This window comes from Maylandia zebra, linkage group LG2 (genome assembly GCF_041146795.1).
Source record: "Maylandia zebra isolate NMK-2024a linkage group LG2, Mzebra_GT3a, whole genome shotgun sequence".
Lineage (NCBI taxonomy): Eukaryota > Metazoa > Chordata > Actinopteri > Cichliformes > Cichlidae > Maylandia > Maylandia zebra.
Genome location: NC_135168.1, coordinates 19,689,990 through 19,704,313, shown reverse-complemented (window position 1 = coordinate 19,704,313; position 14,324 = coordinate 19,689,990). Strand labels below are relative to the sequence as shown.

The 14,324-nt window shown below is 44.4% G+C and overlaps 1 protein-coding gene across 1 annotated transcript in view; it reads left to right on the top strand.

Moving 5' to 3' along the window:
- The first annotated feature begins 1,184 nt into the window (after positions 1-1,184).
- Positions 1,185-14,324, top strand: part of abca1b (ATP-binding cassette, sub-family A (ABC1), member 1B) — a 40,736-nt gene continuing 27,596 nt past the window's right edge. The window contains exons 1-4 of the mRNA XM_004571152.4: positions 1,185-1,283; positions 5,184-5,299; positions 6,347-6,440; positions 12,865-13,006. Coding sequence (XP_004571209.3) covers positions 1,214-1,283; positions 5,184-5,299; positions 6,347-6,440; positions 12,865-13,006 — 422 coding nt within the window. The 5' untranslated portion in view covers positions 1,185-1,213. The remainder of the gene's footprint in view (positions 1,284-5,183; positions 5,300-6,346; positions 6,441-12,864; positions 13,007-14,324) is intronic.

The window sequence follows — 14,324 nt, the reverse complement described above, 5'->3', positions numbered from 1 at the left end:
ACTGTGTGGCCACCCACGGCTCCAACACCATTGTGAAGTTTGCTGACGACACAGTGGTGTTGGGTACCATCTCCAACAACGATGAGGCGGCCTACATGGATGAAGTGAAGAATCTGGCATCGTGGTGCCAGGACAACCACCTCCAGCTGAACGTCAGCAAGACCAAGGAGCTGGTGGTGGACTTCAGAAGGGGTCAGCACAGAGACTACAAGCCCATTATCATCAATGGAGCTCCAGTGGAGAGGGTGCAGTCCTTCAAGTATCTCGGTGTCCACATCTCCTCAGACCTGACATGGGCTGCCCACATTCAGGTCCAGACCAAAAAGGCTAGGCAGCGCCTGTATCACCTACGACAACTGAGGAAGTTCAGGGTCTCTCCAAAGATCCTCAGGATTTTCTATACAGGTGCTGTGGAGAGCATCCTCACACAGAACATCACATCCTGGTTTGAGAACAGCTGTGTGAAGGACCAAACAGCTCTTCAGAGAGTGATCCGTACAGCAGAGCGATGCTACAGGATTGCTCTCCCCCCGCTTCAGGACACCTACAACAGGAGATGCCGGACTAGAGCAGCGCAGATACTGAAGGACCCGTCCCATCCTGGCATCCGGGCAAGGACAGAGAGACTCAAGAGGAGCTTCTATCCCCAAGCCCCCCCCCCAAACACACACACGCCCTCTCACCCCCCCCCCCCCCCACACACACACACACACACGCGCCCTCTCACCCCCCCCCCCCCACACACACACACACACACGCCCTCTCACATCATCCATAAGTGACTGAGACAGGACTCTCTTCTAGACACTCTAAACCCACTGGCGCAATGTACATTTCGAATTCCTTTAATTTTAAATATTGTCTATTTTGTAAAATGTTCAGATTGTCTATTCTTATTTAATTCACTTAATGTACAGAATTCACCTGCTTGCTACATGCTGCTGCTGCACATTCACTTAATGTATATATTATATATAATGTTCTTCCTCCCCCCTTTTGCACAAGTCGAGGAACGTGTCAGGTTTCATTTCACTGTTTGTTATACTTGTATAACTATGCATGTGACGAATAAAGAACCTTGAACATTCTTGTAGTTCATTTCCTCCATGGCGGTCGGGTTTTATTTTGAAGGTGCTAGGCGGAAGTGTGTTGTGACTATTGAGGCTTTACTCCGGTGAGTTTTGTCCGGCGGCTGCTGCTCCGTGAGGAGCAGATGCTGCTGAGTGAAGGCAGAGGACAAGACAGGGAGTCCCGGACCGAGCAACTGACTGCTAGCCACACAGGTGAGATCACTTCGCTTCTCTCCTCCTGTCCCCCTCTTTCATGTTCTCCCCTCTGCTTCTGCTCTTTAATCCGGTTTAACTGCGGACTTGGTTTAAACGCTTCACCTTTTTTTTCTCAGGGGGAAAGGGAAAAGTTCGCTTTAGGTTCTCGGACTGAATAAAAAGCATAGAAGAGGCTCCAAAATAAACTCCAAAGAACAAAAAGTGAGACAGTAAAGAGGAGGAGGACATCGGGGTGTGAACCCGGTTTACGTCAAACTCTTTAAAAAACAGAATAAACTCTTGCTTTCAAAGTGCATTTTAATACATTTAGCGGGGGTTATTTGGATTTTTAATAAAGTTTTAAAGCGAGTTGTGAAACAGAATGTGCAGTTTGTGATCGTACCGCTGGGGACGCTGCAGCAGCCGTAGTTGAGGTTTTATGAATCAAACTCCTAAAGCGGTATCGAACTGCAGATCAAAGCTTCTGACATGTTTTATCTGCCCGGAAATGTTTATTCCTGAACCTCCACATGTGAGTGTGTGTGAAATGTTCATATTTACTCAGCTTTTTTTTTTTACGCCACACAGCCTCCTTCACAGTCCCAGGGGAGTAAAATCTGATGAGCTGAAACCAGCAGCAGAATCTGCTTTTAGAAAGTCTGTGAAGAGAAGCTCAGTTTTTATGTGTTGTAGATGATGCCAAGTCAGGCTGCAGTATTGTCATATTTCCTCAGTGCGTGTGTGTGTGTGTGTGTGTGTGTGTGTGTGTGTGTGTGTGTGTGTGTGTGTCACGCTGTCTATTAGAACCCACAGACATTAAATCCTCAGTCTGGGAGTGTTATCACTGATGATTGGATTCGAATCATTTCCCTTAATCAGTAACTGCATTGATTTGTTCAGACTTTGACGATGACAGTGTGGCGTTTTAGAGGTGAAATGTGGAGTTGCAGATTTACCTGATCGAGCTTTATCGATAAAGTTTTCTATAGATGAAGCAGCTGTTGTGCCGTAGGCCGTTTCTGACCTTCTGATTTAATCATGGGCACACCACAAGAAACAAGTGTGTGTGTGTGTGTGTGTTAGAGGCGGAGCTGCAGCTCATTGATCAGTGTGAGTAAAGGTGTGTGTGTGTCCATGTGGTCTCCTTCCTTTTTGCCCAATCACATTGATCAGTCAGGCCAGTGCTGATTAAACTCTCCACTGCTGCTTAAACTACTTTCAGATCAGTGAAAACTTTATTTAAAACCACGGGCGGCTCAGACTATTCTCGACTTTGCTCAAAGATTAAGGCAGATTAGTTGTAACTTTCAAAACTAAAGACTACGCCCAGGATAAGTAACGCTAAGTCTTATTTCAGAGACGTGCCTGAGGAGCTGCCCCGATGGCAAAGGACGGAAGAAACTTAAACAACACAGCTGATAATTTGCACGGCACAAAAGAAAGAGAAGAAATCGAGCTCAGCAGTTTAGATTAAAGACGTGATCCTAACATACAGGTGACAGGCATGAATATAAATGCCAGCGGTGATAGGAGAAGATCAGTTCCAGCTTAAACGCTCAGCACTCATCACTTCTTAAGCATGCACTGCAGCTCTTCACATGTGTTTGCTCAGATCAGATTAATCATGCCTGAAAGCTGCAGCTCCCAGTTGACGTCCAGCTGATCCCTGCGGTGATGCAGCAGGTAGATGTCCAGAGAGCGTACATCGATTCGTTTTAGACTCCATCTTTAGTGCCTGCTTTGTGATGAGACAAGACGCAACGAAAAACTCCCTTTTCAGGCTTGGGTAGGGGCATCCATCTGCTGCGACCGGTTGGCGGTGAGGGGAGGAAGACAGGATAAAGACACACTAGAGCCAGAGGTGAATAATAACTAAAATTCCTTCAAAAGGATCTTCCTCGAAATATAATTCAAATAAAAAAATTTAAAGATGAAGAAAAGTCATTGTCGGGGTTTCTGCTATACACAGGGATGGATTCTGGGGGTTTTTGACTGTAAGGGTTATTACCCATTAAAACAGACTGTGAGAGTCACCTAGTCCCTAATTCCTGGTCCCCTTCTTAGGGTCCTGTTCTGTTACCATGTCCTGAATCTCATTAACACCACAAGTAACACCTGAGCTGCCTAAACCCGGCGACAGGACGCATGATGACCTCTCACACCACCCAGACTTTAAACCCGAGACCTGCAGGTTAAAGAGCGACACCTGTGGCTCACTCTCAGGTTATTGTAGCGCACGTGTAAAACCAGCTCGCTTTCTTATTTTCTTATCAAGTTTTACTGTTTCTGCATCCGAGAGTCTGCAGGGTGACATGAAGTTTGTTATCAGACGGTGAGGGTGGGGCTCGGCGTGGACATCCTTAGGCTCTGCAGCTCTCGGTGTCCACACCAGTATGTGGGAGGTGAATGATTAAAATCAATACAAAATAAAATACAGAACTAGAGAGCATTGCATCTGCGTGTTGCCCTACATTGTGCGTGTTCTGCTTTTTTGTAAAGAAAACCACCAGTGGCCCACGAGAAGTTCTCAGAAACAGGGGCTGACGTCACATGGGTGAATATTGCTGACTGGAGCTTTAGTTGACATCTCTTATTTATTGAAATGTCTGACCTTAAACACCGCATATCGTATCTAAGTGCGTATTCATGCCGCAGTAAAGGAAGAGATAAAGCTTTTGTTTCAAGCTTTATGGTGTAGATTTTCACGTGCACTTTGAGGCGTTTGAGTGCTTACACGCTGGATTTAAATCACAGGTGCTCAGATTGTTATTAGCGTGCAGGAGTGTTTTGCTTGGTTCAGACTTTCAGACCAATTGCAGTTACAGCAAAAAACTCGCAAAGAGAAACAAAATCACTTGGCATGTGTTTGAAGATGCAGAAACATATTTATTTGCAGCTTCTCGGTATTAGACCTTCCTTGAGTTCTCTACCTTTTCTGCTAATTAGTGTGTGGGAGGCTGTTTGCAGATCCAGACCTGAAAAAAAGTCAAAATACGAGGAAGGGATCAAGTTTTTACTGAATGATGGTTTGATGTTATACAAAGTGGGATAAAGTAACGCCTACAGGCAGGCAACAAGATGGATGTGCTCTCTGTTTAATAAAGTCATAATAGAAGGCAGTAGTCATCACGGTTCAAAACGAGACCCAGCCCATGCAGGTGATGATGGCAGGGTGGAGGTATGCGAGGTGAAGTTGTTTTTGTGCTGTTGCATGATTACAAACTCAAGCTAAAGCAAACCAGAGTGCATGAAACCAAAACGTGAACCTTAGTTTGGAGTTTGTGGTGTGAGAGACCCTCAGGTGTGTATTTTTAAATCCTGAACGTTGGATTCATAGCCAGAAGTGACCGAATCTGGATGAGAGGGTGGAGTAAACCCGGGAGGAAAACAAGAGAGCTGAGAGGGTAAAAAAGGAGATTTTCTTAGATTCACCTACGCTATAAATAATTCTAAGGAGATGAAATCCTGACTCCAGAAGGATACCTGGATCTGAAACGGGTTGCAATGTTCTCCTGAGATCATCCAGGAGACGCCCACAGTTCTGATTTCAGTTTGATGTGTTTGTAAAGATGTGACGGCAGATGTGCAGTTTGCTCCAAAGGTTCCTGGGTCAGGATTCGATCACCTTAAAAAAATACACATGTCAGGTCTCTGATTAAAATCCTCAGATAATTTAAAAATGTTTGATGAGATTTTAATTTGTGTTTAACTTTGTGAAATATTTCCTGTTTTATTTCCAAATGCTCTCGCTAAGAATGAAGAGGGAACCCTGTGAGGATGACTCTGATGGGAAACACTGGGACAGTTGCTGACTGTGTTTCAGCTGATAACTTGGACTGAGATCAGCAGCTTCAGTATCTGATGTGACCTTTGACCCCTGCACCTTTGAGCTCAGTGTTGTTTTGTGCTTTAATGCAGAGCGAGCAGCTGCTGACGATTATTCAGGCGGAGCAGCGACGGCGGCAGGAATGTCTGTCACTACACAGCTGGGTCTGCTGCTGTGGAAGAACTTCACCTACAGACGACGACAGACGGTCAGTCACACACACACGCACACACATCAGGGCTTAGCCTGTCAACCTTTACATCACTTTTCATTCATCAGGGTGTCATTTGGTCCATAAAAAGTCTTTTTAAAGGTTTTTGTTTTTCAGTTTCTGCATTATTCAGTCAATCACTTGGTCCATAAATAACCTTTAGACCCTTAAAATCTTAAATGTTGGACTGAACGAAATATATTGCTAGACAAAACAGTCGATTAGGCTGCTTTTATGAGCCTTTACCTTCCTGTCCTTAAAGAAACTGCACCTTCTGCTCTGACATGTTGGATTTATTAATCAGTCATGTGGTTCCTGAAACAGCCGATATCTTTAGCTGAAGGAAAAAGTGTTTGTGGGATTTTTACAGATGGTTACAGAAGAAAAGTCTAAAAGCGTGGAATAAATGCCATGTTGTTTGTATATGTTATCAGTGTGTGCCTGTCCTTGGAGAAAGAACTACTTGTATAGCAATTTAGATTAAATGTTATTTAGCTGATCAGTTTCTGGATAAATCAATCGCTTGATTGTTTGATAACATGTCTGATAACAGAGAGAAACATTTTTTTAATGATGCTTTTATGCAAAGCATCATGTGAGGAGCTGGAAATACAAAAAATACTTTTATTTTCTACATTTTTATGTTTGCAAACTGAGATGAAGCTGACTTTAACTGGTTCAGTTTGTGTTACCTGGATAGACCACCTGTTTGACTTGTTTTATGTTTGACCACAGAAACAAAGCGGTCAGTGTGATGGGGGTTTAAGGTCACCTCTCTGGAGTTATGTGGGGTTTTTTTGTTTTTTGGGGGGGATTTTCACTCGACCCTGATCAGTAACCTGGTTTGGGCTCCGTGCTCTGCTGCTGATCGATCAGTGACTTTTCATTAATTATGAATAACTTCTGATAATAAACACGTGAAGCTTAAAAGGAGCCAATCAGGAGGCTTTTAGACCGCATGCACGCACTCTTTTTGTGTTTCTCTAATGGTTTCCCGTTTCTAGCTGGATTACGTGTCAAAGTGTGTGTCTGTGTGTGTTTCAGCTCCAGCTCCTGGCGGAAATCGTCTGGCCCCTCTTCATCTTCTTCATCCTCATCTCTGTGCGGCTGAACTACCCTCCCTACGAGCAGCATGAGTGTGAGTTGAAAACCTTTATTTAAACGCTAATCAAACGGCGCTCTGGTTCAGAGCCTGAGCCGATCGATCCATTGAGGCAACGGCTGCCCCAGTTTCACAAAGTTTCAAGAGATGAAGAGTGATGTCGGAGAGCATCCTCATCCAATCAGCCTGCAGCATCGTGTCTGTTTGATCTGGGAGACAAATCTTGGTGTGACGCGAAGTTTATGCTTGTCATGGTTGACCCAGCACACGGAGCTTCGGGCTAAAAATGATGATGTCATAAACATGGTGGTGACAACATCAGGCGGTGTTTGACGTATGTTGGACGTCATCTACGTTGACTTCGTTTTTCAGCTACGAAAGTGATTTTCTTTGCACAAAAAATGAGCACAGCTTCTGCTAGAAACACTGTCAAACCAAAACAGAACTGGACCAGCACCAGTCAGGTGGTGCAAATACGCGCTGGAGGTGAGAGACATGAACACAAAGGTTCAAATCTAGAACGTTCCTGCTGTGAGGTGCAGCACCATTATATAAATCACACAATAGGCGTGTTTCTGACCCCAGCATCATCATGGAGGGGGGATAGAACTACCTTAATTTGTGCACCCTGACCCCGTCTCCTCCTCCGGCGTGGCAGTGAGGGTGTCAGTTATTGGTGGTCACACAGGGGGCGATCAGGCTGTAGGCACATACATTCCAGCCCAGTCCAGCTGGAGGGTCCAGGGGCGGCCAGATGAGTGCTGGAATATCTTGTGCTGGTTATCATCTCTCTTCAGACCCTTGCACCTTTAGGAACATCTGATATCAGTTTCACACTGATTGATTTCTCATTACCCGAGGTTATTGATTGACAGTGGTCCTGGAAGCAGGAGGAAGTGCAGTATTGCTTACTGCTGCAGGATTTCAAATTAAAGCTTCATGTGCTAAATGAATCTCCCCGTGTTGTTTATCACGAGGAGCTTGTTTTTTATTGCTCTTTATCGCTCATTATCAGACGTCGTGAAGGCCACAGTGATCCATCGACAATCAAAAAGCTCTGATAGGAGTGCTAAACTGCACGAAAGGGTTAAACCTCACTTCAGCGTCTTCTTTTTCCGTCTCAGCGTAGACCTCGATGTTGCATAAATAAATCAGCTGTTTGAAATCAGATGTTTTGAACATCTTCCCAAGCCTGAAAGGAAATATGACGAAGGACATGGAGAAGTTGGAGAGAAGAAGCTGACTCAGACAGGAAGTTATGGTGATCTCACAGAGAGAGAAAGCAGGAAAACATTTTCCAGGTTACTTCCACATGGAAACGATCTCAAGTTTGAATCAAAGGTGTTCGAAGCTGGACTGAACTGCAGATGGAAATTGGTCTTTTTTAAGTTTTCTGTTATGTGTAGATTCAACACCGATTCATCTCTTGAGTTTGGCGAATTTTTATGTTTGAGTGATTCATTTGTTAATGCTAAATGGTTAAAAATGGTCAGGTATAAGAACTGGACTGAAAATGAGTGAAAAAGCAGCAAATGTCCAGAGAAAAACTGGATTTTGCTCCTTGAAAGCAAAATATGAAGACGTGAAGCGGTGACTCAGTAGCGAAGGTCCACTTTAAACCTATAGCGAATGGTTGTGTGATGCGAGGCCTTTTCGCCCGGCGAGCGCTGTGAAAATGAAGAAAAACTGAACATCTGCTGGTAACTCCATTTATTAGTCACATGTCAGCAACTTAATTATGTTTCCACCCATCTGTTTGTTCATTTACTTTGAGCATTGACTGACACGTCCGCTCAGCGAAAGCTGACGTAACCCGACGTCTGTAGCTGGGGTGGCTGTAGCTCAGGTGGCAGAGCAGGTCAGCCACTAATCAGAAGGTTGGTGGTTCGATCCCAGGCTGCATCCTGGCTGCATGCCAAATATCCTTGGGCAAGATACTAACCCCATGTTTGCCTACTGGTGGTGGTCAGAGGGCCCGGTGGCGCCTGTGTCCGGCAGCCTCGCCTCTGTCAGGGCAGGGCAGCTGTGGCTACAATGTAGTTTGCCATCGCCAGTGTGTGAATGTGTGTGTGAATGGGTGAATGACTGAATGTAGTGTAAAGCGCTTTGGGGTCCTATGGACTAGAAAAGCGCTATACAAATGCAGGCCATTTACCATTTACCATAACAGTCCAGACCTCAAAAACACAGACTTCACGATTGATCAGTTCACGTTCTTCCCATCAACTGATCGGTAAACTCTTCCACCGCTGCAGACGATATTGTGCAGCCAACAGTCATATTTTAACCTGGATGAACCCTGTGAGATATAAAGTCACGATCTGGGACGACCCCAACCCCAAACTGTTTTACAGCAGTTCCGGAAAAAAAAGAAGACTTCCTGTCGTGTGTTTTCATGCTGAGACTTTGAAGGAAAAAAAGTAATTTTTCTCATTTGTTGAGCAGTTCAGTTGAAAAACAAAGGAAGAACAGCCTAAAATTGTTTAAGAGAAATTAGTGGAATCAGTGGAAATATACCAGTGTTTTTCCACACTGCTGTCCTTAGAGACCTATTGTTATTCCACCCCCGTGAAATCTTTACCGTAAAGGCATTCAAGCAACTTGTCCAGATCAAGAAATGCTTTTAAGTGTTAACTTTTTACTATTAAATCTGGCATCACTGCACCGGGAATATCTGTGATTTTACTGGGAATTTGTCACAGTTAATAACAGCAATTTGCTGTAATTGACTCTTCAGCCGTCTTTTCATCTCGCTCTGTTGAAGCTCAGGAAATCCTTCCTTAAAACGACGCAGTTAAACTTTTAAAATGTAACACATGTCGGCATAAACCGACTCAAATAGGGTGTAAAATGCCAAAGTTTAAAATGACTGAGGGGATCTTGAGATAATCTGGTGTCAGCGGCTGAAGATGAAGAATCAGAAGCTTCAGGCTATACTTTTTTACTGGATGAATGAAACCTGCCTCACAGGAAACAAAAGGAAACGCTTTCATTCCTCACCGATTATCTCAGAGGAGGAGCGCCTCTCTGCCTCACTCGGGCCAAACGTCAACATCAGGAGATGAAGATGGAGCAGGAAGCTGCTCGTCTTCCTCTTTCCCCGTGAAAGCAGAAGCTCTGGGCACTCGAAGTACTTTCACTTCTCGTGCTGTGTGAGAATAGTTGTGCAGTGCTTCACGCAGCATGTGAGCTGCAGGGACGTGTTGAAACTCGCCACGCTGGATCAGAGACGAGCTGGAGCCCGCTCGATCCTTTAATATCCAGTTTTACACACCAGCATAGCTTTGAACATGTTCATGGAGACGAATTTATAATGGTTAATCCCTCTGCGTGGGCACTTTGGGTCAACACCGCGTGCTAAACGTGCTGTACAAATTAATGTGACTTGACGTGACACGACAGCTCCGCTGCACACAGTTCAAACTTTTCTGTTTGTTTTTGTGGCATATATTCAGAGCTGCTGAGCTGCTTTCAGCTGTAGATCCCACTTTTCTTTCAGGCGATTGTCCACCATGCCGGCCAAAAACATCAGAAGTATAATGGATGTGATTGAGTCAACAGGGTAAAATTACTTTTTAAGATTAATTTCTAAAGAGAATGTGGCTGTTGACATCACCTTTAACGAGTCTGAATCAGTCATGTGAGGGCAGTCTCCTTCATCTGTGGCTTCTTTTTAAGGTTTTTCCACATTATTCACTTCAGTTGACTCTGTTTACAGCATCTAAAAAAAGTTTAGATGCTGTTTAAAATCTAAAGCGTAAAACCAAAGTGTGGATGTTTCATCCTAAAGCAACTCGTCAAGTGTTGAAATTTGATTGTCTTTTTAAAAAATATCAGCTCTTTCTCAAATTCAGTTGTTAACACGCTTGAGTGAAGTTGTTACGGGAGAACGTTTCCCACTGAGGTGCATCACATCTGTACACCAACGTGTTACTCCAAAACCTCTGACCTTTCAGGGGTGTACTTGAATGCATCGCCAAGTCTCACAGGTGATTTAAGAGTTAAGGCGTGGTTGAAAAACTCACCTGCTGCACTGTGACCAGATAAAGAAGCGCTTTGGGAAGAACATATTTCAACTGTGCTCCTGAGCAAATAAGATAAGATACCTTTATTAGTCCCACGAGTGGGAAATTTCATGTTAAGGCTGCCGATCTAGTGCACGCAATAGCGGCGCCATCTTACCCCCCGACCATACATACATGACACAAAAACATCACATGGGGAAGACAGGTCAGAGGAGTATGCACAACACGAGGAAAGATAAGGAGAAAAAAATAACTCCCCCAGACTGAGCTCCAACAGGGAGATCAGTTTGAGAACAGAAAAAAAACACCTCTGCACATAAGAGCACATGAAAAAACTCTTAATACACCAAAGAAACACATGACAAGCAACAGGGATGGGTAAAGGGTGAGAGACAGCCAGTGTAGACAGTGCATCCGGCCTGCAGCATAAGCGCTGGTCTCCTTGATCCACCGTCGGCATCGGAAGGGAATAAGCGTCGAAGGTGTTTGGAGGGGGAGGGGGGATGAGTGTACGTGTGTGTGTGTGTGTGTGTGTGTGTGTGTGTGTGTGTGTGTGTGTGTGTGTGTGTGTGTGTATATATGTCCAAATGAGTTTATTTTACCAACTTCCAGCAAACTCTGAACACCTCAGGGGCCACGATAAGTGAAATTACTAAATAAAGCAGCCAGCTGACTGAGGTGTAACCATGCTGGAATATAACTGCAAAGAAAACAACGTGATGATGTGGATGGTGTGACGCAGTTATCACAGCAGAGTCAGGCCACAGTGCGTAGATCCACATGTTTGAGTTGGCAGCACGAAACAGAAGTTCTGTTTCATAACAAGTCACAGACAAGAGAGTCTCCACCTGCTGCTGGGACAGGTGGAGGACTGAAGGATATCCCTTTAGTCTGTCTGTGCCTAGACTAGCGCCATCTTTAGAGTATAACTATTTTCATTACAGTGTGTAAAAGGCTGTTTATGGCTATGATTCAGACGTCACTGAATAGCGAGCTAGCGTAGGTTACCAACCATAACACCCACATAACCTCAGCTTTCTTTCTTCCTCTAGTTTTTTCTTTTTCAGCCCCAGTGGGAAAAATCTTGATCTGACCTGTCTGTGTGTATGAACATGACTTCTCTGTCACGGGCAGCAGACATGATGAAAGTGATAAGTTTATTAAAATATTTGCCTAAACCCGCATGTTTATGTTTACCTGCCTGTTTTTGAGGATTGTTGGCAGACCGCTGCTGGTGTGGGGAAATCATGGTGCACAAGTGGACCCAATTGCAGTAATGTAAATTGCACGAGTCTGCATATGGACCTGCTTACAATGTAAATCTGAACCTGACAAACACCAGGAGGGAGGTCCGAGCGGGTGGAGCTTTTGCTCGAGCTATTAATTGATTAAGCAGCACACAGTTCATCATTTGCTCTGTGGCACTCGTGGCTCAAGAGTTGGGAGTTCGCCTTGTAATCGGAAGGTTGCAGGTTCGAGCCCTGGCTTGGACCGTCTTGGTCGTTGTGTCTTTGGGCAAGACTCTTCACACAGGTGGTGGTCAGTGTCCGGCAGCCTCGTGGCTACAATGTAGCTTGCCATCACCAGTGTGTGAATGTGTGTGTGGATGACTGGATGTGTAAAGCGTTTTGGGGTCCTTAGGGACTAAGTAAAGCGCTATACAAATACAGGCCATTTATTAACATGTTTTATGATCATTATCAGTTCACAGATTTAAGCTGCAGTGTGTCTTTTACACCCAGTTTAACAAGTCAAGCTCTGGTGTTTTGGTCTGGAGCCTGTGGGAGTTTTTCACCCCTGAGCTCATCCTGAAGCTGTTGTTCCACCTGTGTGGCCCTCACTCTGGTGTCGAGTGAAGTGAATCTGCGCCTCTCCTTTATCTTATCTGTGTTTTGATTAAAAAGAGGCCAGTTGGCAGTCTTAAAGGTTCCCTGATATCAGCGCCTTCTCTGTGCGTACAGCTGACACGGTGAAGCTCAATGAGAGAAAGGGGATAAAGGTCTTTGCTCTCAAAGTGAACCCGCTCGTGCCTCTGCCCTCGGCTTCAACCTGCAGCGGGTGCCGCTGATGCTCGACTGAGGGCGACAATAAACCAATTGCAGCTTATCTGACACCTCTGAGTCCAGGTGAACGTGGGAACACTCTGTTCCATCAGAGCAGGAAGATAAAGAAACACCCTGAACATCTTTCAGATTAAATCTGACCGCAGCACACAGGCAAAACCACATCTATGGCTTTAAAACCTGCATATCTTACATTGGGAAACACAGGGGCTTTATTCTCTTCATGTTACAGTGCAGAGGTGAGAGGGCGCCTAAAAATGTGCACTATATCTCCTGTGAGCCTGTTTGGAGCTGGTCACAGCTTTCCTGTCATTTTTACTGCAAGATCTTCCGACTTTCTTGTGACTTCCTGTTTTCATTTCCTGTCTGCAGGTCATTTTCCAAACAAGGCGATGCCATCAGCCGGCACGCTGCCCTGGCTTCAGGGAATCCTCTGCAACGCCAACAACCCCTGCTTCAGACATCCGACACCGGGCGAGTCCCCGGGCATCGTCGGCAACTTCAACGACTCAATGTGAGTGGCCAAAAAAGAGGCTTTTATTCTGAAAAACTTCTCATCTTTATTAAACTGCTAAAGCGTGCTTGTGGTTTCATCTTTTACTAATCAGCAGACATTTTTAAGTAAAATGAATTTTATTCTGATAGTACCTCACATTCTTTCATTTCATTTTCATTACATTTACATATAGAGTGAAATCTCAGCTCAGTTCTTACATAAATGCCGTCTGTAGAGCTGAAACAGGCTGTCAGTGACTTTATTTCTGAAACTTTATTGATACACTTTAACTTTCCTCCTCTCACACATTAACAGACAAAACAGAATTTTAAGATTTCAGCTGCTTTTACCTCTAACCAACACCGGCAGGTCATCTGCTCTCAGTGTTTGTGTATAAGCTGACGCTTCAGCTGTTTTCATGGCCTAAACCCAAAATCAGTAAGGATTCATCATGACTGATTACATCACACACATCAGCCGATTTTGTGGTCGCTTTTTTCGCTATTAGTTTACACTCGGGAGCTGCTCGTTAAGCGGTACTGGAACAGTGACCTTCAAAGTAAAAGCTGCGGCCTTTTGAAATGTGTTGGTTTCACCAATAAGGAGTCGCTTTTACTATGAAGGCGAACATAGTTTTTTTTTTCTGGTTTGTGTCGTATGTGTTTGACTTTCACCACCACTCTGTGGTTAGTGGGCGAGCGTTTGCAGACTAACCGGCATCTTTCATCCAACCTGTGGTGTACCGTGGGAATCTGCTGGTGACCAGATCGATCATAAAGAGGTTTTGGGTGCAACATCTTCTTTGTGAGCCAATATCACCCAGAGGTCGCTGGAGGTTCGCTGGTCTCTAGGCCTGTGTGACTGAGGCCCCAAAGCTTTAATCTTATTGGTTGCTTATCAAATTCCTGCTACGTTTCCATTCTCCTAAGGAGCCAGAAGCTCAATAACTCTCAGATGTTGTGACACATAAACATCAACTACTTTTAAGACTTAAAGCTACGATATAAATTACTTATCTGAGCTTTTTCACTTTAATACTTCATGTTCCTTTACTTGTTTTAAAGTGACACTTAAACTTCCTGTAGAGTTTAATTTTGAACCTTTTTCCACTGTTTCACTTCACATATTTTAAATAGCACCATCTGCTGACACCTTCCCCCCTTTTCTGTCTGCAGACAGTCAGTGTAAGAAGGTTAGCTTTTGAACCTGTGGACTGAAGTAGTATCCTTACATATCTACTACTTTTATCTAGAACCTACCTTTGGCTGATCCCTTGTTCAGAAGGTGGTCACTTCAGCTGCAGATTGGATCTGTGATCAAACCGGGGGATCTTTTG